At 60.2% G+C, this 22,555-nt stretch overlaps 1 protein-coding gene across 1 annotated transcript in view; it reads left to right on the top strand.

Moving 5' to 3' along the window:
• Nucleotides 1–22,555, top strand: part of GALNT9 (polypeptide N-acetylgalactosaminyltransferase 9) — a 32,924-nt gene that overhangs the window by 1,792 nt on the left and 8,577 nt on the right. Inside the window, exons 2-3 of the mRNA XM_081802456.1 lie at nucleotides 3,829–3,946; nucleotides 22,073–22,258. Coding sequence (XP_081658582.1) covers nucleotides 3,829–3,946; nucleotides 22,073–22,258 — 304 coding nt within the window. The remainder of the gene's footprint in view (nucleotides 1–3,828; nucleotides 3,947–22,072; nucleotides 22,259–22,555) is intronic.

Raw genomic sequence — 22,555 nt, 5'->3', positions numbered from 1 at the left:
TGGAAGCCATGGAAGCCTGGGTCCACGTGGAGACTCACGTGGAGGCTCCCAGCGGCCGCACGGTTCTCAGTCATGGAAATGCCCCAGACGACCGTCAGGTGTGAACAGGGAGGCCGAGGGGCATCTGCCCGGCTTCCAGCTCACTTTGCGGAGCCCAAGGGACAAACTGTCATCCATGTAACAACATGGGTGAGACTCAGGACCATCGGGCTGGGCCAGCAAGGGTGCAGGTAGGAGACATGACTGGTTTTGGGGTGCTGCACGCTGGCTTTGAGCTGGCACTAACTCCTGGAGACCCCGTGTCACGGGGGCCTCCAGGCAGACGTGGGGGACGGGGGCTTTGCTCAGGGCCACGGTGGTGGGGCTCGTGGGTCCCTGGGGCTGTTCCCCTGGCCCTCGAGGGGCTGGAGTCGCGCACTGAGTACTGAGCCCTCGGCCCTTGAAGCCGTTGCGCCTCGTCCTTGTCCTCACCGGGAGGACGCCCTCAGGCCCCCCACCTGGACAGGGCTTCCGACCGCCGCCCGCGGGGCAGACCCTTCAGAGGACACGCTGCACCCGGCTCCCGGCAGAAGGCGCTCTTGGAGGTCGTACGACCCACCCCGCCTGAACGGATGGCTTCCAGCCCAGCGGGGGGGTCTCTCCTGGAAAGCGCTCTGATGAGAGCTCTCCCCACCCCCGCATCGCTCTGGGGAAGAGCTGCTGCCCTCCCCACTGACTCGCCTGCATATCAGAAGCCGGGCCGGGAGGGGCTGGTGTTTGAGGATTTACTTGAGGGAATTTTTTTGCTCTTCATTATACTTGAAGCTCAAGCAGGAGGGAAGAGTGGATGGGAATGATGGAGCCGGGACTTCCGGGAGAAAGTGTGTCAGCCCGGCGGCCGCCTCGTACACCCAGGAGCGGCGTGTCAGGCTGCATGCTGCACGTCCCACGGCCATGAGCCCACGGGCAGGGCTGGAGCTCCCATCCCCAGGACTGGCGCAGAGTCTCACCCATGTGTCCAGCAGACGGCGAGGGCCCTGTGGGTGTGAGCGGGCTTCCAGCGGGCACGGGGCCCCAGGACAAGCCTCCAGGAAGGGAGACCTTCGGGTCCGGCTGGGGGGTCCTCCCAGCACCCTGCCCCTCCCACAGTCAGGAGTGCGTGGGGGGAGGGCCCGGATCTCACACACATACCCACATGTGCACCTGCAGACCAGCACAGAGATCCACTCCCACCTGCACACACCTGCACACGTGAACACAGACATGCGTATGCGTGAGGACGCACTTCCAGGCACACACACAGGTGCTTCTCTGGTCCCCGTGGAGGAACAGTGACCGTTTCCTCTCTGACTTTCTCGCTTGTCTTCTGAGAGGTGCTTCCCGTGGTGCTGGGTGGTTCCCACAGCCACAGGCTCGGTGGCTGGGTCCTGACGTCCCCCGAATTCACTCCGGCCTCCGCGCGGATGGCCTCCAAGCTGACCTCCTCTGTGCTGCAGCTTCCTGTGGATGCACCGGCTTAGCCCCCAGGCCAAATGCCCACGGCGGGGTCGGGAGCGCAATCCTGGCCAAGGCTCCCCGCTGCAGACACTCGCTGCGTTCACGGGCCGCGGTTGTCCGCACGGCAGTCCGTGGGAGGTGGGGAGGCCGTGTCCTGCCCTCGGGGTGCAGGTGGAGGAGCCGAGCACAGGGAAGGCCACCCGGCCCGTGGGCTCAGAGCCCACCGGCCCTCGCCGCCCTCGCCACCTCTCGGAGCGCACGGGGTACTTCCGGCGGTCGCCTCAGAGCCTTCCAAGCGGGCCGATCCCGTCCACACCGGTTTCTCCACACACTCGCGTAGAATATACGCAAATGGCCCCTCGCACCCCGTGTGCTATAGCTGCACGTTCCTCCCGGGGCCGTCCCCTCGCGTGTGCCTGGCCACGCCCCTGAGCACCGTTCATCACGATGCCAGAGCAGGCTGGCTCACCTTTGACCTTTGTCGGACTCCTGAAGGCCAGAGGGCGCATTTGGGGTCTTCATTTTACCAGCCGCCCTCTGTGCGGGGCTCCGGGGCGGGGTTACGTGGCTCGGGAGCGTGTATCTGTGTGTCCGTGTGTCTGTGCGTGTCTGCATGTCTGTTACAAGGCAGGAGCCTCGGGGGGGCCCCCGGCCGTGGGCCGCACATGTCACACAGCAGCCCGGATGAAGGTGCCCCACGGCGACGTCTCCCCGGAACCCAAGAACCCCTCAGCCAAAGCAGCCCGAGCCTTGCTGCGTTCTGTAATCACGGCAAGAGCTTCCCAGGCAAACAAACTCAGCGGCCGCTGATTCTGTCCCCATCACCTCGTGAGTTTAAGTTCATTTTGGAACTCTGAGCAATAATAAAAAAATCATTACCAGCTATAATAGACTTGGCAGGGAATTTGGCACTTTGATTCACCAGAGATCACCCTGAGATTGTTCGTTGCTATGAAGAAAATGGGAGAAGTGTGTGCAGTATGTCGGTGAGTTATAACTTAACCCGTCAAACACTTGCCATGAAAAGTCAAAGGCAGCATTAAAATTTCGTTACCATTAGATTTGTGACCAAAATCTAATGACAGAGCAAATTGAATCTTTGCACAAATAAAAGGATAATCGTTTTTTAATGCCTCTGTTACTCTTAGACGACCGATGGGCATTTACTTCTGACTTCCCACTCACTGAGCAGAAATGTTTCTCTTAAATTGTGACGGAGACCCGTTTTTGCCGTTGTTTTAGGGAAGAGGGATGTAGTCTCTGCAACAGCAGCTGGAAGAGGAGGGAGCAGGTCCGGCCCCCACCTCGGTGCTGGAGCGGCCCCGGGGCCCCCGTGGACGCCGGGAGGCCTTTGCTGGCTCCTCTCAGGGCTTGGAAGACACCAGCCCCTCAGCCTACAAGCAGATGGGCTTCGTCTTTGTTTTGAGGCAAAATCTTTCACCAAAGCTTAGACGTCCTGCTTCCTTACGGCATCTAGACTGCCTCCTCCTTGCGAGAGACACACTTTCAGTGTCTTTTTATCCTTACCGCCTAGAAGACGCTCACTGTTCCCTAAATTCATGACTGAGTGAATGAGTGAATGAATGCATGATACCATGCACAGTGATGCTGTCTCATTGTGCCCTGATTTACTCTTGGTGCTCCGTGAGACTGCTTCCCAGGGACCCACAGCACTGGTAGATTTGTAATGCATACTAGAAAAAATATAACTGGCACACAGATGCCTGAATTCACAGATACAATTTCTGTAGACGAGGCGAGATTTACTGATGGTTTTTAAATGTGTGGGTGTAGATAATTATAGAAATAATAGAACAGATGGCGATCTATAGTCTATAGCTCTACAGGTTGTGCACTCAAAAATTTCAAGGTGTGTTATTCAGAAAGTTCGATGTCAGTAAGGGTCCATAGAGTTGAGCAGTGCACAACCTACGCCGCGGCCCAGTGCAGCCCTGGGTCCTGGCCTACAGACGGGACAAAATGCTGAGGGAGGAAGGCAAGTGACTCAAGCTTGGGAAATGATGGTCAGGACAACCAAACAACTCTCTAAGTAAACTGATGTCTTTAAAATCCCTACACTAACTCGCCTGACTTGAGTGCTGGTTTTTGTCGTCTGCTGATATTCTTCGGTTAGCGTTTGGACTTGGCTTGTGCTGGGTGCTTTCCCAGGCTCTGAAGGATACAAGCACGACGCCAAGGGGGGCCCACCTGTATCCTGGAGGTGAGAAGCAGCTGTCCCGAGTCCTGGGCTCTCCCGGCCACCGCCTGGTCCGTGCTGTGCACCCACAGCAGGTCGGGGCTCGGGGTTATGCACCTGTGACCCACTCATGCGCTGTCTCTGCTCCCCGCCAGGACCCCCGCCATGATCGGCTGCTCATTCGTGGTGGACCGGGAGTACTTTGGGGACATTGGGCTGCTGGACCCGGGCATGGAGGTGTACGGCGGCGAGAACATCGAGCTGGGCATGAGGGTAAGTGGTGCTGCTCGGGGCCACTGGACCCGTCCGGAGAACAGAGGTGGGGCGGGCAGGCCCGTGCGCTGCTGGTTCCTGGCCGGTGGGAACCAGGAGTCGGCGTGAGAAACCACCACGTGATGCGCGTCTATTCCATTGTGAACACCACTTGCTCTCGGTGCTGCAGGGTGGTTGGAAACATTCGAAGCTGCTCCTTCAGCGCAGGGAACTGAGTGTCCACAGTGGGACACGGCCCTCGGGCTGTCCTGCCTGCCATGCACACGGTTCTAGGTTTGTCTCGGTTGGATGTGGAAGGCAAGGGTGCAGATGGGGGTCGTGGGCACCGGAGGCCCCATAGCTGCTCCTGGTGCTCGTGCAAAAGCCCCAGGCAGGACTGGGCCACTGGGGCCCCGCTGGGGAGGGCATGGGGCTGCACAGGCAGGGGAACCCGTGAGGGAGGCCCCGAGCTGAGATCCACGAGCCTCGGCCCCCACCCCTCCCACCCTCTTCCCTGCACCCCAGGGGCCCCTCCTGGTTTCAAACTTCCTCGCCTGGCAGCTTGGAGAACTAATGGAAAGTTCTGGAAGAATCTTCGTTGCAAATCAGGGACTCTGGGGTGGCAGAGCTCCTTCTCTCTTGGATGTCCGAAGCTGAGGTCCAACCTAGCCCCCGGGGAGGGCACTTTGTTGCTCAGGGCTTTGGGGAATGTCGGTGGCTGGGAACACAGGTCCCCTCAGGGACAGCGCCCCTGACAGCCCTCAGAACCAAAACCCAACACATCTGAGCAGGCGGCTTTGGAGATCTTAAGCGCTCAGAGAGCCTGTTCCCCGCCAGCGCTGGGCGAGACCCTCTTCCCCGGAGCCTGCATTTCCCCAGGGGGCTGGGCCTCATTTACCACATGCCGTGAGCGCCAGGCCTCCAGCTACGGAGGGAACAGATGCAACAGATCTGCTTCCAGGGAGGAGGTGAGAGAGAAACTGTGTCACTTAGTGAGAAGCACCGAAGGGAGAAAGGAGGCAGGGAGGGGCCGGAATACAGAGGAGGGGGCAGTTTTAAAGATAGCAGTCTCCCCCCCTCCAGAAGGGACATCTATAGAAAGACCTCCAGGTGCCATGAGGTAGCTGTGGATGATCAGGGGAAAGGAAGGGTGTTCCAGGCAGAGGGAATGGCAAGTGCAAAGGCCCTGGGGCAGGATCATGCCTGATGTGCCCCAGCAGCAAAGATATGTGTGCAGCAGGAGCTCAGTGGGGAGGGGGGAGGAGGAGAAGGTCCGGCTTCTGCTCTGAGGGAGCCGGGGCCATCGGAGACTCTGAGCAGAGGCCTGCTTCCATGTTTCCGAGATCCCTCTGGCCCCTGGGATTCGGGGTGGAGGGAGTGAGGGCAGAAGCGGGGAGGCCAGGGCTTCTGGAACGATGCAGGGAGATGAGGTGGTGTGGACCAGGGAGGAGGTGGTGAGATCCTGCGTGGTCTGGGTGCATTTTTGAGGAAGCGCCCCCAGGGTTTGCTGGGGGATGGGATGGGGGCTCAGGGAGGTCAGAGCCGCCTTGCTAGTACTTGTCCTGAGCAGCTGGCGGGTGGAGAGGTCCCCATGGTGATGGAGACGCTACAGCCTGCAAAGTCCCGGCCGTCACCTGGAGCCCGGGGCCGCACCCCACCGCCGGGTCGGCATGGGCTGACTCTCCTCTGCAGGAGTGGCTTCGAGAAAAAATGATTCAGTGCTCCATTTTGGTTTGAAAAGAAATGAAATTGGGTTTTGATTTGGAGCGGATGGCGCATTCGAGGACTGGTGTTCCTGGCGGGGCTGGGTGGCGGGCTTTCCACGGCCATGGGGCCTGCAGGGCCAAGGCCGTCACTCCTGAAAACCAGCGTGGCTTCCAGGGAATGGGCTGGGCCCTCCGCTCAGGTGCATCGTTGTGACCCGGCCCCCACGCCCCTGCCTCCCACAGCATTCACGCTCCAACCACATCCCTGCCCGCCCGCCCGCCCGCTGTCCTGAGAGCAGCTCCCGCGGGAACTGAAGCGCTCTGCCCGAGGGCGCGGACGCCTGCCTCCAGCGGTTCCGGCCTGACTCGGTCACGGGTCCAAACTGTGACGGGTTCTGCTCACGTGGCTTGGGAACGGGGTCCTCTCTTATGGGCCCAGCCGGGACAGGAGGCCCTCATGGGTCTGCAACTCTGAGACTCCAGGCAGTGGGATGGCCATAAGCGGGCAGGGGCAGGTGCCCAGGCCTGGGTTCTCAGACTCGGGCTGCACCTCCATCCTCTAGGGGTTTCCTTAAAATGCAGACCGCTGGGCTCCACCCCAGACACTTACACTCAGGGGGGTGGGCAGGGCCCAGGCGTCTGCGTTTCCAGCACATTCTCAGGGGCTGTGGATGCTGCTGGCCCAGGCCACCCGCTCGGGGAACCAGCCTCGCGCACCCCGCAAACACCCAGGAGCAGAGCTGGGGTGCCTGGCTGGGGCTCAGTAGGCTCGGTGGTGCAGCCCAGCTGTGCTCCGGTTGGGGTGGGGTTCTGGGGGGGTTTGCTTGCTTTTGCTCTGGAACCTTTCTTCACAGAGATTATTTAAGGCTGGTCTTGAAAAGTTGCCACACAGTTTGTTGAAGTTACACGTTTCTAAACCTATTTGCTTCAAGCTTTTAAATTAAACCTAGGGGCTCCGATTATTATGGTTATAAATCTAATCCAGTAAGAACATTCACCTTCCCTTCTTCTCTGATTAATGTTTGATTAACTCGGGTTGAACAGATTAAATGCCATTAAACAACAATCAGTTCCATTTCTGCCTTGAGTTAATTAAATTCCCTTGAACCTTTTAAAATGACACAAATATAATGTGTTTACTCTCCTGCTTAAGCACTTTGAATGTCTGATATCACAGCAGAAATCCCCCCCGACCAAGTGCTTAGAAGTTTCTAGTGCATCCGATACATTGAGCTTCTACCAAACCTCAGGTTCTCTGAAGCATTTCAGAGTTGCTGGCAATTCTATTTAATTCTCTGACACAGTCTAATTTTAAATAGAAAATTTAGAGTCAACCTTCAGTCATACGTGTTGAAAATGGAATCAGGAAGTTATTCTGGCAGATTCTTCAGGATGCTGACTTTTCTCTACTGTGTTGATCATTAAATACGAATCCTTCACTAACGGTTCCCGATCCTCCTGTGACGAGTGAGCTCTGTGTGTGCCGTGCTCCGGGCCTGACCCCCCTCTGTCCCCCAGGGAGGCCACTGTGGGTCTGTGCGCGCACACAGGGTCCTAGGAGCCGTTAGCCCACACTGCAGACTCCAAGGGGGCCGGGGAGCCGGGCTGCTATCCCGTGACGCTCGGGCTGGGTGGGGGGGAGTGGGAACCCGGTGAAGACAGCAGAGGACAGCGCTGGGGAGAATGCGTCCACAGCAAGCATCCATGCAGGGGCAGCGGGAAGCCCCAAATACTCTCTGCTCCCCTGTCTCCTTCCAAAGCAAGCCTGTCTGGGCCGAGGGCAGGAGGGTCTGCGCGTGGCCCTGACGACCCCCAGGCTCAGAGCAGAGGCCCCTCCAGAATCCTCCCCAGCGGGCAGAGGGGGGTTGGGCCAGCCCAGTGGGACAGGCAGGGAATGTCAGCCTGTGGTGGGAGGAGGCCAGGCAGGGGCTGTGCCGTGGCTTCAGGGGGGCCCGCAGGGTCGGGCAGAAGCTGGCCTGGGGGACAGGACAGGGAGGGAGAAACAGGGCAGAGAGATCCAGGCGCGTGGACACACAGGGGCCAGGGAGGCGGACAACCCCATCCCCAGAGGAAGCAGGAGGAGCAGGCTGAGCCCCCCACAGCGGTGCGATGTGGTTCTCCCAAGACCGGGGGTCCCCGCCAGGAACCGGGTCCTGCACGGACAGCGACTCCCCTGGGAGCCTGACCTAGCTGGGCAGAACTTGGCAGGAGGGCGGAGGCGCCGTCCCTGAGAATCTGGCAGGTCAGAGAAAGGGAAAGGAGCTGAGTCCCACGAGGGGGGCTCTCCCGGAGGATGGGCAGAGTGCTGCGTGTCGGGGGGCCGTGGCACAGGGATGCCCTGCTGGGAAGGGGGCGCCCAGCAGAGGCCACACGTGGCGAGTGACCACAGGGAGGGGGCGTCCTGCATGGTGGAGTCCAGAAGTGGAGTTGATGCCTGGTAAACGCAAGGTCACGGGGGTGACAGAAGGTGGCAGAGCTCCCCCAGCCCCACAGGTGAGGCGTCCCCGTGGACAGCCAGCAGCCACTGATGGTTTCGGTGCTCAGACAGTGGAGGAAGGACGGGGTCGGGTCTTACCTGGGGGGCCGACGCGGCATCGGAGGTGGGCGTTAGCATAGACAGGAGCCCTCTGGGGTGTTTGAAGAGGGGTGTCAGCAAAAGGAGACCCTGGTGCCTGGCTGTGCTCCGTCCCCGGCGCTGCAACCATGGGTGGGACCCAAACGTCCCCACCTCTGTCTCCACTTTGCACAGTGGGGTCTGGGCACAGGGCTGTGCAGGGTCCTGCCTGGTGAGGGGAGGGCTCTGGGGCTGATGCTGGGGGCGGTGGGGGCTCGGGGGTGGTTTGAGGAGGGAGGCGACGCGGTGTGGATACGGATATGAATACGGTGTAGACGTGTGAGCAGACGCCAGTGTAGACGCTAGCGGTGGACGTGCTCACACGGCATCGCTTCACGTGTGTTATGTATTCTTTACGCATCTGAACCGCGTAGACGTGTGTGTTCATATATATTCCTTTCTACTTCTGTTGCTGCTGGGTTCAAGGTAGCTCGCCGGGAAACAGGAACAGCCCCACAAGGTGACGTAGATTATAAATACAGAGGGAGAAGGGAAAATGTGGGGCGGGGACGGGAAAGAGAGGGTTGGGGCTAACAGGGGCCCTGGCGAGCCAGCGGGGAGGACCAGCGACGCGGCCGCGCCCCCACTCCCAATGCGGTGCGCCTGCCCGCCCTGGTGCCTCCGCAGCCGGGACGCTGGGGGCAGCTCACCTGCGCCCACCAGCCGCCTGGGGCCCCGCCCCGCCCGCAAGTTAGAGCAGGGTGTCCCCACAAACCCACCTGCCGGGGGCCGGAGACGGGCGCAGAGGGGTGAGGGCAGGGTGACCAGGCGTGCTCCATCTGTCCCCAGAGCAGACACCTGCCACTGTTCCGTGGAGACGCGGATGGCTGGGGGCGGTCTGGGCGGCCCCTCCGCGGCCCTCCTCCCACCCGGCCTCGCCCCGTCCCCCTTATCCACTCCGTGCAGAAGCCCAGAGAGCACCAGGGCTCCCTCCGCCCTGAGAGCGAAGCCCAAACTCCTTCCGGGATCTGCGGGACCCGCAGCCCCGCCCCGCCCAGTGCCCCGCCCAACACCCCGCCCACCTCCGTGCACTGTCGCCCGGTGGCCTCCCCTTCCGTGGTCAGGCCCAGCCGGCCCCTCTCTGGCGGGACCCCTTCCAGCCCCGCTGCTTCCAGCCCCTGCTCTCGGCCCCACGGCGGGTTCCTCCCGCCTGCAGCTCTGTCCGTGGCCCCTCGCTGGCGCCTCCCCCTCCCCACCCTGCGGGCATAAGACTAAGTCTGTGAAGGCCGGCGCCACGCTGCCTCGTCCGCTGCCGTGGGCGACCCGGTAAGTCAGTGTTGCGTGCGTTTGTAGAATGAATACAGGAACCATCTGGAAGGGGGAGGGCCTCTCTGTGACCTGCTAGACACCCGAGCGTGGGGGGCCGGACACGTCCAGGGAGAGCACTATCCCTGTTGAATTTCTTACTGGTGTCTCCCACGCTGTCCTAGGTGCTGGGGATTCAGCAGGGTGTCTGCTCACCTCAGGTAAATGCATCTGGTGTGTGGCACCTGTAGAAAACCACAGGCAGGGAAGGGATGGGGGTTGTCGTTTTAGATGGGAGAGTCGGGGCAGGAACAGCACATCGGAGCAGGTGTGAAGCCGTGAGGCCGCACGGAAAGGCATTCCCAGCCAAGGGGCGGCACGTGCAAAGGCCCTGAGGCAGGAGTGTGCCTGGCAGGCGTGCGGCCCCCATGGCAGAGACCACGAGTGGTCCCGTGGCCCCGTGGTCTTTCTCCCGCCTTCCCACACAGATAAGCCTTGCAGCCACGCTGTTTCTGATCCATCCTTAGCACAGGTGGCCACGTAGCATGGCCCCCTTAGAGGAGTAAATCTGTGGTCCTGGGGCCACGTTCCACTTCTGTGATTGTAGAAATGCCAACGGTTCCTCCCCTAATGAGAGAGTCCGAGGGGCCATTAGGGGGAAATGAATCCATCGCCTCCGTTAGGTTAATAAAGGTCAAGACAAAACCAAGCGGCACGTGTCTCGGCTGGGAGAGCCATCTGCAGAACACAGGCCGGACATCGTTTACTTCTCTGTTTTGAGACTTTCAGCCTCGCTGCTTCTCTGTGGAGTTTCAGGAAAACCCTCACGGCACTGGGGGCAGTCACCGCGCCTTCAGACCCAGCTCTTTGAGGGGGTGCATTGGTGTCAGACACCTGGGGGCCGGGTGGCGGGTTTTTCCTTGTCGTCCTAGAGGGGAGTTCGATGCACTCCTGTCTCGCCAGAGCAGAGCGGTGGTGCGGTCACTCCAGGAGGGCTCAGGGGAGGTGTGCCCACGCTGCTCCACACCCCACGCCACCCCACGCCCCACGCTGCCGCCGGACATCAGAGGGGTGCAGGGTGTGCCTCGGGCCGGTCCTAGACCCTCCTCCGTGAGCAGCGGGCACCGGGGAGTGTGGGGAGCCGATGGTGAAGTCCTGCTCTAGCTGCTTTCAGGAAGGGCTTGTTCTAGTTGCAAGTGGTGGGCCTGCCTGACACGGTGAGGGTGCAGCCCCACTCCCTGCAGCCCACAGGGCACGGTCCACTCACCTGCCTGCCAGGTCCCCCGAGCAGAGGGGTCAGGCCTCCGGGCGGAGCAGTGCCTCCTTCCACTTGAACGTCTTTGTGGAAAAGCCCTTCAGAAGACCCCTCTGCCAGCTAGCTGGCTGGGCCTCTGTCTGAGCCTCAGTTTCTCCCATCAGTCACGGGGGGTGGGGGCGTGGTAGGACTGCATGCCAGGGCTGGCGGGGATTTGGTGAGGTGGAAGCTCCTAGTGCCTGAAACACGACAGACACGCACTAAGTGCCCGATAGTGTTTGTGCAGGCATTTCTGAATACCGTTTCTCTTTCCTTCAGAACACTGACTTTTATTAGAAAAACACTGAGATAAGCAAACCAGAACGGAATGAAAGTTACAGTAATTCTCTGTCGGCGCCCAGATGCGCCCTTTCAGAGACATTTTGCACACGGGGGAGCGCCGTCCGCGGATGCGCGTGCACACGGGGGAGCGCCGTCCGCGGATGCGCGTGCACACCGGGGAGTGCTGCCCGCGGGTGCTCGTGTACACGGAGTGAGCGCTGTCTGTGGATGCTCGTGCACACGCGGGAGCTCTGTCCGCGGATGCTCGTGCACACGCAGGAGCGCTGTCCGCAGATGCGCGTGCACATGCAGGATGTGTCCGCGTGCCTCGCTATGAGCCGTGGAGGCAGACGTTCCCTGAGGGCTGTGGCCCCGTGCATGGCCTTTGTCCTGTGGCGCGAGTCCTGGTTGCCGGTGTTTTCGTGGCTGCAGGCTGGGGACAGCGCCGGGCTCACGCTGCCCGGGTGCCTGGGTTTCACACACTTGCTCCAGACTGTCCAAGGGCTCTGCTACTTCGTGCCACACAGAAGTCAGGGCCCTGTGTCCGCGTCTGCTTCGTGGCTCAGCCGCTTCCCCAGGATGGACGTCTGCAGACCGGATCGCTGCCAGATGGAATGCGCGTTTTCATGGCGCTTGAGAGCTCTCGCTGAATCCCCCTCCTGTCCCCCCTGCCCTGTGTGTCTGTGTGTCTGTCTCTGTGAGTGTGTCTGTGTATCCGTGTGTATGTCCATGTGTGTGTCCACGTGTCTGTGTGTCTGTGTATCTGTGTGTCTGTCTACATGTGTCTGTGTCTGTGTGTGTTTGTATGTTTGTGTGTCTGTGTGTCTATGTGCCTGTGTGTCTCTCTGTGTGTCTGTGTCCATGTGTCCATCTGTCCGTGTGTCTATCTGTATGTGTCTGTGTGTCTGTGTGTCCGTGTGTCTGTCTCTGTGAGAGTGTCTGAGTGTGTGTCTGTGTGTTGTCTCTGTGTGTGTCCGTGTGTCTGTCTACATGTGTCTGTGTGTGTTTGTATGTCTGTGTTTCCATGTGCCTGACTGTGTGTCTGTATGTCTGTGTCCATGTGTCCATCTGTCCGTGTGTCTGTCTCTGTATGTGTCTGTGTGTCCGTGTGTCCATCCATGTGTCTGTGTGTGTCTCTGTGTGTGTCCGTGTGTTGTGTCCATGTCTCTGTGTGTCTGTCTGCATGTGTCTGTGTCTGTGTGTTTGTATGTCTGTGTGTCCATGTGTCTGTGTGTCTGTCTCTGTGAGTGTGTGTCCATGTGTCTGCGTGTGTGTCTGTGTATCCATGTGTCCGTGGGTCCGTGGGTCTGTGTGTGTCTGTGTGTTTGAATGTCCGTGTGTCTGTGTATCCGTGTGTTTGTGTGTCCGTGTGTCTGTGTGTCCATGGGTCCATGGGTCTGTGTGTGTGTCTGTTTGAATGTCTGTGTGTCTCTCTGTGTGTCCGTGTGTCTGTGTGTCTGTCTCTGTGAGTGTGTGTGTCCATGTGTCTGCGTGTGTGTCTGTGTATCCGTGTGTCCATGTGTCCATGTGTCTGTGTGTCTGTCTCTCTGTGTGTCTGTGTCCATGTGTCCATCTGTCCGTGTGTCTTCTGTATGTGTCTGTATGTCTGTGTGTCTGTGAGAGTGTCTGAGTGTCTGTGTGTTGTCTCTGTGTGTGTCCGTGTGTCTGTCTACATGTGTCTGTGTCTGTGTGTGTTTGTATGTCTGTGTTTCCATGTGCCTGTCTGTGTCTGTATGTCTGTGTCCATGTGTCCATCTGTCCGTGTGTCGGTCTCTGTATGTGTCTGTGTGTCCGTGTGTCCATCCATGTGTCTGTCTGTCTCTGTGTGTGTCCGTGTGTTGTGTCCATGTGTCTGTGTGTCTGTCTGCATGTGTCTGTGTCTGTGTGTTTGTATGTCTGTGTGTCCATGTGTCTGTGTGTCTGTCTCTGTGAGTGTGTGTCCATGTGTCTGCGTGTGTGTCTGTGTATCCGTGTGCCCGTGGGTCCGTGGGTCCGTGGGTCTGTGTGTGTCTGTCTGTTTGAATGTCTGTGTGTCTCTCTGTGTGTCCGTGTGTCTGTCTCTGTGAGTGTGTGTGTCCATGTGTCTGCGTATGTGTCTGTGTATCCGTGTGTCTGTCTCTCTGTGTGTCTGTGTCCATGTGTCCATCTGTCCGTGTGTCTATCTGTATGTGTCTGTGTGTCTGTGTGTCCGTGTGTCTGTCTCTGTGAGAGTGTCTGAGTGTCTGTGTGTTGTCTCTGTGTGTGTCCATGTGTCTGTCTACATGTGTCTGTGTCTGTGTGTGTTTGTATGTCTGTGTTTCCATGTGCCTGTCTGTATGTCTGTGTCCATCTGTCCATCTGTCCGTGTGTCTGTCTCTGTATGTGTCTGTGTGTCTGTGTGTCTGTCATTGAGTGTGTCTGTGTGTTGTGTCCATGTGTCTGTGTGTCTGTCTGCATGTGTCTGTGTCTGTGTGTTTGTATGTCTGTGTGTCCATGTATCTTTGAATGTGTGTCCATGTATCTGCGTGTGTGTCTGTGTGTCCGTGGGTCTGTGTGTCTGTCTCTGTGCGCGTATTCTCACCAGTGGTGCATGAGGGAGACAGTCTTCCAGGCCTAAATAGCACACAGATCTAATTAAATAAATGTTTTTACTTTTTTTGCAAATGTGGCAGACACAAAGGCAGCGTCTTTGTTGGCTTAGTTTACGTTTTTTCACTTGCTAGTGAGCATGGACGTTTTTTGTACGTGTGTTAACCGGATGTTTCTTCCTTTGCCGGTTTTTTCTGATGGCATTCCTTGTCTTCCCGTTGATTTTAGGGACACTGGCCCTGTGGGGTGTGAAGCAGGTGCCTTCCTGTCCGTCACTTACACTGCCGGCCTGTCACAGAGGCTTCCCGTGTCAGCTCGCGTGCCCCGGTCCTCGGTGCCTTTGCTGTCACGCTCAGAGAGGCCCGTCTGAGCAGCTGCTCGACTGTAGCTCCTTCCGGTACCTGCAGTTCCTTTTCCTCGATAAAGGCTTGAGTCCGCGCAGGGCAGATGTTTTATCCAAGGAAGGTTGTGATCTTTCCTTCTGTTGTCTGAAGATAGCCGACCCAGGCTTCTCACTCCACTCATCAAATACCCCATCCTTCCCCGCTGACGGGAAGGGGCACCTGCTCACGACCTGAGTGCCGCGGGGGGCGCGCGCACCTGTCCTCTCGCTCCCGTGTCATAGGACAGGTGGTGCTGGCAAGCGCGTCCTTCCCTATCGTTACCGTAGAGTTTTCTTAGCTGCTGTCTTGTGTTTCCCCTTTCACGTGGACTTTGGAAACATTCGAGCAACTCCTGTTCCATCTGTATGTCCCTGGAGCTGGCCGGCGGTCAGCACGCCACCAGCAGTGGCCGCGGGGGGACCGTCCGGGCCCCCAACCCCCTCGCGTCGGTGCATCCCTCTTCCTGTCTTCTCCTCAGGTCCTGGTAGATGGTGTCAACCGAGGCTGATGTCTTTTCACAAATGCAGAGAACGCCGGGTTCTTGGCACGTGGCCTCACGGCCTGGGCGTCCAGCCGCACAGCTGGTGGGGCGTCCCCGCCCCCAGGCCTCCACACCCCGTCCTGGCCCCGTTCGGCCCCGCACTCTGGGTGATCTCCTCCATCCCACGTCCCAGTGAATGAGTGCTCTCCTCGGCCACGTCCAGACGGCTGCCCAAGCCTTCCTTAGCTTTGGTTCTTAGTCCTAACAAGCGCATGTTTCATATTTACGGCATGTTCTGTTCGTATTTTTCATCTGTGGCTGCTCTTAGACCTTCGTGCTTTGATTCACGCTCTCCTCTTTCTCGATGAGCAGTTCTCGCTCCTTCCCTCCTCGCTGGAAGGCCTCACGGTCTGCGCACGTCCCTCTCTGCCTTTTCCCTCTCCTTCCCAAACCCCGTCTTGGGTTGGCGGCTGACTCCTCTGGGGTTGGGTTTTCCCGTGTCTCTGGTACATCTGTTTGAGATCTCATCTCTACGGGAATCCTGTCTTCACGCTTACCTGTCCTTGGCTGGAAGTCTTAGATTACTATGTGCTGGCCCCCCAGACCCTGGCTCGAAACCGAGTGGCTTAGCTTTCACCCCGAGACCCCCCGGCTGTCACACGAGTCGCCTGGTTCCAGGTGCTGTGCATCTCTGCTTCCTCCTGTCTCACGTGTCTGGCTGCACCCTGTTCATGGTCGGGGCGCCCAGCCCAGCCCCAGGCCTCACGCGGGGGCCCCGCACTCAGTCCCCAGCCGTCCGTGAGGCTCAGGTGCCCACACCCCTGAGCTCCATCCCCAAGCACACCAGCGCGTCCCCACTCCTTCCGAGTGGCAGGGAACCATACATGCTTTTAACTTTTAAATAACGTGCTTTCCGTTTTCTGTGTGTTCGGGGGAGACAGGGAAGATCTCCACATCCCTGGTATTGACTAGATACCTTCTTTGTCACTTCATCCAGCTACGGGGGGCTTGGATATGGGGGGGGGCATGACCCAGGAGGCGCAGCCTCACCCCTGCTTGAGGACAGACCATGCAAGAACATGCAGCCCCACCCTCAAGTAGTGTCCAAGAGGATCGTGCCCAACGCCCATGGTGCTCAGAGGGTGGACGAAGGGGAGAGAGGCACTTAGCACAGCTGCCCCCACACTCCGCGAACATCAGAATCCCCAGGAGGCCTTGTCAAACTACAGACCGCCGGCCCGAGCCCACCCAGAGTTTCTGGTTCAGCAGGTCTCGAGCGGCTGACCGAAGTGCTCTAGGTAAGGCTGCTGCTGGTCTGGGGATCACACTTTGAGATCCACTCGTTTAGAAGCAAGGAAACCATTTCTTTCTTTCCATGTGTTTGGGGCATTCAACACGTTCAGGGAAACAAATGGCAGGAGCTTGGAATGAAAGCCCAGCTCGGAAGTTTCTGGGGTCTGGCCCCGGGAACAGACCACAGAAGCAGCCATTCTAGCGCATATGTGTGTATACACAGAGCATCCCAGAGAGACGTTTTCTTGTCAAAAATGTATGAATTGAGCCCAGCTGAGCCCCAGGACATGGGACTTGCCTTTCCAAAGCTAAACCCAGTCCATTCTGACCCTGGAGCTGGATCGCTCCCCCAGAGCGAGGGGTCCAGGTGACAAGGGGGAGACATCAGCCCACGGCTGCTCCGGGCCCAGGCCAGAGGGGCATCGAGCAGATTGTAAATCTTTTAAATTAGGTTCAGATGCAAAGTCTGTAAAAGTCATACGCACAGTTTTCTCCTGAGTGAATATGAAGCTGGGGCTGTTTGTTGGAGGGGGAGATTCGCACTGCTAAAAGGAAGGTGGTGGCTGGGCACCTGGTGGGTTTGCACCAGGTGAGATGTCCTGTGGGGCTGGATGCCTGGTCCCTGCCAGCTTCCAGCCTTTGGTCTGGAGGCTTGGGCCAGGAGGCTGAGCTTATTCACCTCTCCCTTGACAGCCTCATCTTCATAGTACAGCTCTGCACCATGCCTGGATAGTCAGGCTGGCTGTTTGGACTATGCAGATGGATGGATGGGTGGGTGGATGAATGGACGGATGGAGGGGCAGATGGGTGGGTGGATGGATGGATGAATGGACAATGGGTGGGTGGATGGACGGACAGGTGGATGGATGGATGGATGGATGGGTAGATGGATGGATAGGTGGGTCAATGGGAGGATGGTAAATGGATGGGGGAACGAATGGACGGGGGAAGGATGTGGGGAAGGACGTGTCCCTAGGAGGGCTTATGGCGTACTCTCAGTCAAGGCGACTACTGACAAAACAGTGTCACCAGGAGCCGAGCGCCATGCTCAGAAAATCTTTCCTACCTGCACTCATCAGGGCACATGGAGATGCACTCCACCCAGCCTGAATTTGGACGCTGAAGGCATCTGCACATACCACGATGCATCCCCAGGCAAGGAATTATTTTTGTCCCAGAAAGCCCCTGCTGTGTCACTTGCAAATCCTGGGAGAAAGAGGGGAGGATCCTGGGCAGGTCGCGGGTGAACCCGAACCACTTCTGTTCTGCCACAGTGGCTGGGAAGGCACCAGGCCCACGCCCCCTCGGCCTGCAAGTCCCAGGCCTTTGTGCAGCATTTCCTCCCAAGTGCGATTTCCGTTGGCTGGGCCAGAGTGCGTAAGGAGGATGCGGACGAGCTCGTTCACGCCAGTGGACGGCTCCTGGCTGTCGACTTCCTCACCCTCAAAGAGCACACTCTGATTTTGCCCAGGCCAGGAGCTCCCTCCACCACAGCTGTAGGTTGATAGGAGGGGCGCCTCTGTGAAGTGGTCACAAAGAGAATGGGGCCAAAGTCCCTGCGGGTCGGGCCGGGTGCCCAGGCTGCCGTCAGCCCTGCTGTTATTCCGGTGTGGTGGGGCCCGCAGGTCAGGGCTCGGCCACCACCAAGCTTGTTCCTTGGAGCCCAGAGGAGGGGCACGCCAGGCCGCGCGGGGCATCCGGGGACCCAGAGGAGGGGCACGCCAGGCCACGCAGGACATTCGGGGAGCCAGCAGGGTTGCTCAGGGTCGGAGGCAGGGGTGGAGGGGGCTGGGTGGTTTACACACAGAAGGAGCCCCTTGGGCGGGTTGCTAGTCCCGGGAAGGGCTGCCCCTCCAGGGTCAGCGAGGCCCCAGATGTCAAAGCATCAGATACAGATATTAAAAGACGTGGTTAGTGTCCAGGCCCAGCTCCCGTCTTCCCTCCTGAGCCCTGACCCTCTGCAGACAGTGCAACCACAGACACAGCGTGGTCCCCCCACCCCGCCTGGCCTGTCCATGCAACGCAGGAACCTAGGACCGGCCCCTCTGAACGAGCCTGTCATGGCATCACGGCTGTGTGTGTCTGAGCGCTCCAGAATCTACCCCCTCTTCTCCACACCCCCACTGGGGCAGACTTCCCTCCTGAATAATCCTTAGGACAGGTGTCCCCGGCCCGGACCCACGGCCCAGCTTGTCCCTGCTTTTCCAGGGCTGCTGGGCTGGCCTGGTTTTGTGGCCCAAGCCGAGGGGGGCTGGGAAGTGAATGGGAGCTTGGCCCGTGCAATTCCCCCCCACACACACTGCTCTCTGTAAGGTCACAATGCGGAATCTATGGAGGAGGGCCGGGGTCTGACCGTCCGCGCCGCTCACAGGCCCAGGCTGCTCTGAGTATCCAGGAGCTATAGCACCCTCTGCCCCTCTCCAGCTTCGACACCGACCGGTCCTCCCGTGGACCCCCCTCCCGCAGAACGCTCAGGAGCTCAGTTCGGCCAGAGCTGGTTGCCTGCGACCAGTGTTTCTAACCGGGTCTTCCCAGAGAGGTGGTGAGGCCTGCGGGGTCAACTGTGAGTCAGGGGAGGGGGCATCTGGACCCCTACCCCTCCGTCCCCTGCTGAGACCACAGCGATGCTGCGCGGGGCCAACTCGGAAGGCCTTGAGAGTCACGGGTCTCTGAGGAGGCCCCAGCCTCCTAACTCAGGCCTCCCCGTGCTGATACATGGAGCTGCCTCTGTTCCAGGAGGCCGGATGCAGGGCCCTGGGCTCCCGAGTGTCCACTCTCCAGGGTGGGAGGGCTGAGACAGACACAGGAAGGACCGGGAGGGGTGCGTGTGCATGTGAGTGCGGGTGTGTGTGTGTGATGTGGGTATGCGTGATGTAGTCCATCGGGGGTGAGGCCTGGACCACAGGATTCTAAATTCCTCCCATTCTGATGACCAGCAGCATTTAGGGGCTCCTGTCCCAGCCTCCCTGACAGCTCTCCGGAGGCCCTGCTCTGTGCGCTTGGCCGAGGTGCCCCTTCTTGGGTCAGCTCAGGGCGGGTGAGGACGGACAGGGCCGCTGAGGGGCGGGTGCCCGCTCCTGGCTGCGGGGCGGCCGAGCTACACATTAAATGAAGTCAGAGTCCAGAAAGCGGCTCCGTAAGGATGATGGAGGGCACATCCTCCATCCTGCATACGAGGGCGGAGCCACGCCGTGGTGCCCGTTCTCCCTCTCCTGCGCCGGCGCAGGAAGCACTGGCCTTTGAAGAGCGGGCACTCCACCGAAGTGCCATTTTGGTTGTGCAGGGGCGCGGAGAGAACGGAGAAGCAAGCGAGAGGCAGGGCACCTTCTTCGGGTGTTGTGTGTGCGCCGAATGCGCTGGCCAGGCCCCTGCGGCGCTTGGTCCCAGCCCCGCGGGCTCACACTGCCCTGCGGAGGCCGCGAGCACGGTCTGACCTGGAGAAGCCGCTCCCTGGCACCTGGGCTGACCCGTCACAGTTCCTGGGTTTTTAAGCAGCAGGTGTCGCCTGCAAGGGCAGAGGACGGCTCTGGAACCCACCTTCAGACCCCAGCTCCGACGTCCGAGGAGCTCTGCTCTGGGGGGCCCCAGGGCTTCCCATGCCCCCGAGCTCCCTCCCTCGGCAGCTGCCTGCAGACTGACACCTGGTCCTCCCCTTCGTGTTTGCTGTTTCTGTTTGAGTGCCAATTAGCCAAGCTGATTGAGATGAGTAGTGGTGGAGGCGCGGGGTGGGTGTGACGGCCCATTCAGGCCCTGAGACTCTGCTCCCCCACTCTGGGTGAAGAGGCAGCTTTGGGGGTCCCACAATAGTTCTGGCTCCCTGCCCCTCCCCCCATGAAGCCGCAGCGTGACCTTGGGCCCGTCTCGTGACCGCTCGGTGCCTCGGTAACGAGAACGCAGTTAACCACCACTGCAGGTCCCAGTCCAGCTTCCTCCGTTCGGAACGCCGTGATGGAAAACCCACTAAGGGAGGCTGGACCGGATGGGGATCCAGGCCTCTCACAAAGGCGCTAACTTTCCATTGGCGGTCCTTGGGGTACAGACCTCGTGTTGCCTCATGGCCACAAGATGGCTGCCACCCCTCCGGACCTCATGTCCATAATCGTAGCTTTCCTGAAAGCCCCACGCTGAGACGTCTGCTTTCATCTCACTGAGCCAGGGAGGGGGGATGCCTGGTCCCTGCCAGCATGGTGGGAACACGGGGTCTGTGATGCGACTTGAGCCAGGCTCTGGAGCCGTGGTGCCATCACCTCCACGTGCCTCATTCCTGCCCCACACAGAAGTTACCCGTGTGGTGATGCCCAGAACCCCCGGGCCAGGCTCGCCTGCTCACTTCCTGCGCACTCTGTCCTGTCTCGGGGCCACGCGGCGCCCTGCCACGCACCCTTCCTTCCCTCCACGGCCAGTTTAGCCCAGAAAGGGGCGGGGATCTGAAGGGGTCCTGAACTCCCCCACGAAGCCACGAGCTGTCCTCACGTGACTAAAGCTTGAAGCCACTGAGCCAGATCCGGCGGGACCTTTCCAGCCATCCTGTCCCGTGGCTACACGAGCCGCACGTGGCTCTGTAAATCAGTTCCAAATCTGTTAACATCTAATAAAGACGCCAGCTCCTCGGCCATGCCAGCCACATTCCAAGGGCGCAGAGGCCACCATTTTGGCTGCCCAGGTCCTGTGGGAAGTCCTGTGGGGCAGCACGGGGCTAGCAGCTGCTAACAAATTCCTAAGAGGGAATCCATTCATTCATCGAACAACAGTTTCCTGAGCGCCGGCATGTGCGGGCTGTGTTCTGAGTGCGGCGGGCCAGGCGGTGGTCCTGGAGCTCACGCATTAGTGGGACGCACAGACCACAGCGAGGAGGCCCAAGGGGCAGCAGCTTCAGAAGGGAGGGTGAGGAGGGCTCCATGAAAGGGTGGCATCTGAGCAAAAGCTTGTGGGCGGCCTGGCGCAGAGATCAGGGCAGGGTGTTCCCCTGGAGGGAAGAGCAGGTGCACAGGCCCTGGGGGCATGGGGAGGGCAGAGGGAGAGAGGGCAGTGAGGGTGGGGAGCCCTGGGAGCACAGGGCCGGCAGGCAGGGACAGCAGCTGAGGCGTGGCGGCCCCTCCAGAGACCCGCGGTGCTGGTGGCGGTCGCAGGAGGTGTGCGGGAAGCACAGTGCTGTCCCTGCGAGGCTGCAGGCCTCCCACTCTTGCACTCCGTGTTTGCCTTCTGGAAGATTCCTGGCTCACCACGTGTGCACCTGCGTTCCCAGCCTCCTGGCAGTGCGGCCTGAGGCTTGTGAACAGAAGTGGTGGAAGTCTCCTCCCCGCATCCGCCCCCTGGGCTAGCTGCACAGAAGCCCCCTCCCGACTCCTCCCGGCGCCAGGCTCTGGAAGCAGGACACGGGGTGGGCCACTCGGCGCTCAGCACGGAGAAGCAAACTTCAGCCCGCGCCCCTCGTCCCGGGGCAGGGTCTGCACCATCATGGTGAAGGAGCTGCCCCTGGGCTCTGTGCACCGTCTGCAGAGGGGTGGTCTAGGGCGGGCTGGGAGCCCGGCAGGGGGAGCCGGTGGCCGCAGCATTCTGGGAATACCGTGAGGAACCCACAGCCTCTCCCCCCGCCCCCAACGCAGGACGTCCGACCTGCCCAGACGTGACTTGTTCCGGCTGTGGGTGGTGTCCAGAGGGCCCCCCGATCCTCAGCTGTGAGATTTCCCCCTCCTTCCTCTGCTTCCTGAAGGCGAAGTCGGGCAAGGGAGGAGGCAGAGATCTGCTGTCATCTTCCCCAAAGGAGGACGAGGCTCTGTAGTGAGGAACGGCAGCCCCAGAAAGGTGTCAGGATGGTCAGGCTGTGCACTGAGAAAAGACAGACCAGGGCAGGCGTCAGAGGGGATCGTGGGCGAGGGTCTTAAGGGATTTTTGAGGAGGCAGCTGTAAGATGCTTTCTTTAGCCCGAGATCGTGTGTTTGGGGTGCTCGAAGCAGGGTTTGTGTGGTAAGTGCTGGATTGGAGGTGTGTGGCGTGGTTGGCGTGCTCTTTTCAAATTAGATTGCAGGTCTGTCCCCCCGCTGGGGGGCAGCTGCTGGTGTGTAAGCCCCCGGGGCCAGGCCCTCTGCGCCGAGCAGGCCCTGGGATGGGGTGGGGGAGGAAATTTGGTAAGAAACCCAAGGGGCACGTAACCCGAGGCCACAGCTCCTGTTGGGCCGACTTCCCTGGAACAAGCCCCAGGCCGGCGCCCTCCGGAAGCTGTGTCCTGGGGCCTGTGAGCAGGGGCGGGGCCACCCAGCAGCCTCGGTGTCCCCCCCCAGGTGTGGCAGTGCGGAGGCAGCATGGAGGTGCTGCCCTGCTCCCGCGTGGCCCACATCGAGCGCACCAAGAAGCCCTACAACAACGACATCGACTACTATGCCAAGCGCAACGCCCTGCGGGCAGCCGAGGTGTGGATGGACAGCTTCAAGTCCCACGTGTACATGGCCTGGAACATCCCCATGACCGTAAGTGGGGAACGGCAGGGGAGGGGGCGGGGCCGAGACAGGGGCGGGGCCGAGACGGGGGAGGGCGGGGCCGAGACAGGGCGGGGGCCGGGTGAGCCCGGGAGAGGACGGGCGGAGACACGGGACGGGGAGAGGGCGGTGCTGGGGTGGGGCGGGGCCTAGGCGGGGGCGGGGGGGTGGGGGGAGGAGGGTGGGGCCGAACCTGGGGGCAGGGCCGAGGCGGGGGGCGGGGCCGAGGCGGGGGGGCGGGGCCGAGCCTGGCCAGGGCGCGGGTGCACCCCGGGGCAGCCTGAGGCC

The sequence above is a fragment of the Leptonychotes weddellii genome, chromosome 13 (genome assembly GCF_054177405.1).
Source record: "Leptonychotes weddellii isolate Sample4059 chromosome 13, ASM5417740v2, whole genome shotgun sequence".
NCBI lineage: Eukaryota > Metazoa > Chordata > Mammalia > Carnivora > Phocidae > Leptonychotes > Leptonychotes weddellii.
Note: the sequence above shows the minus strand (reverse complement) of the source record. Positions and strands in the feature narration are given on the sequence as shown.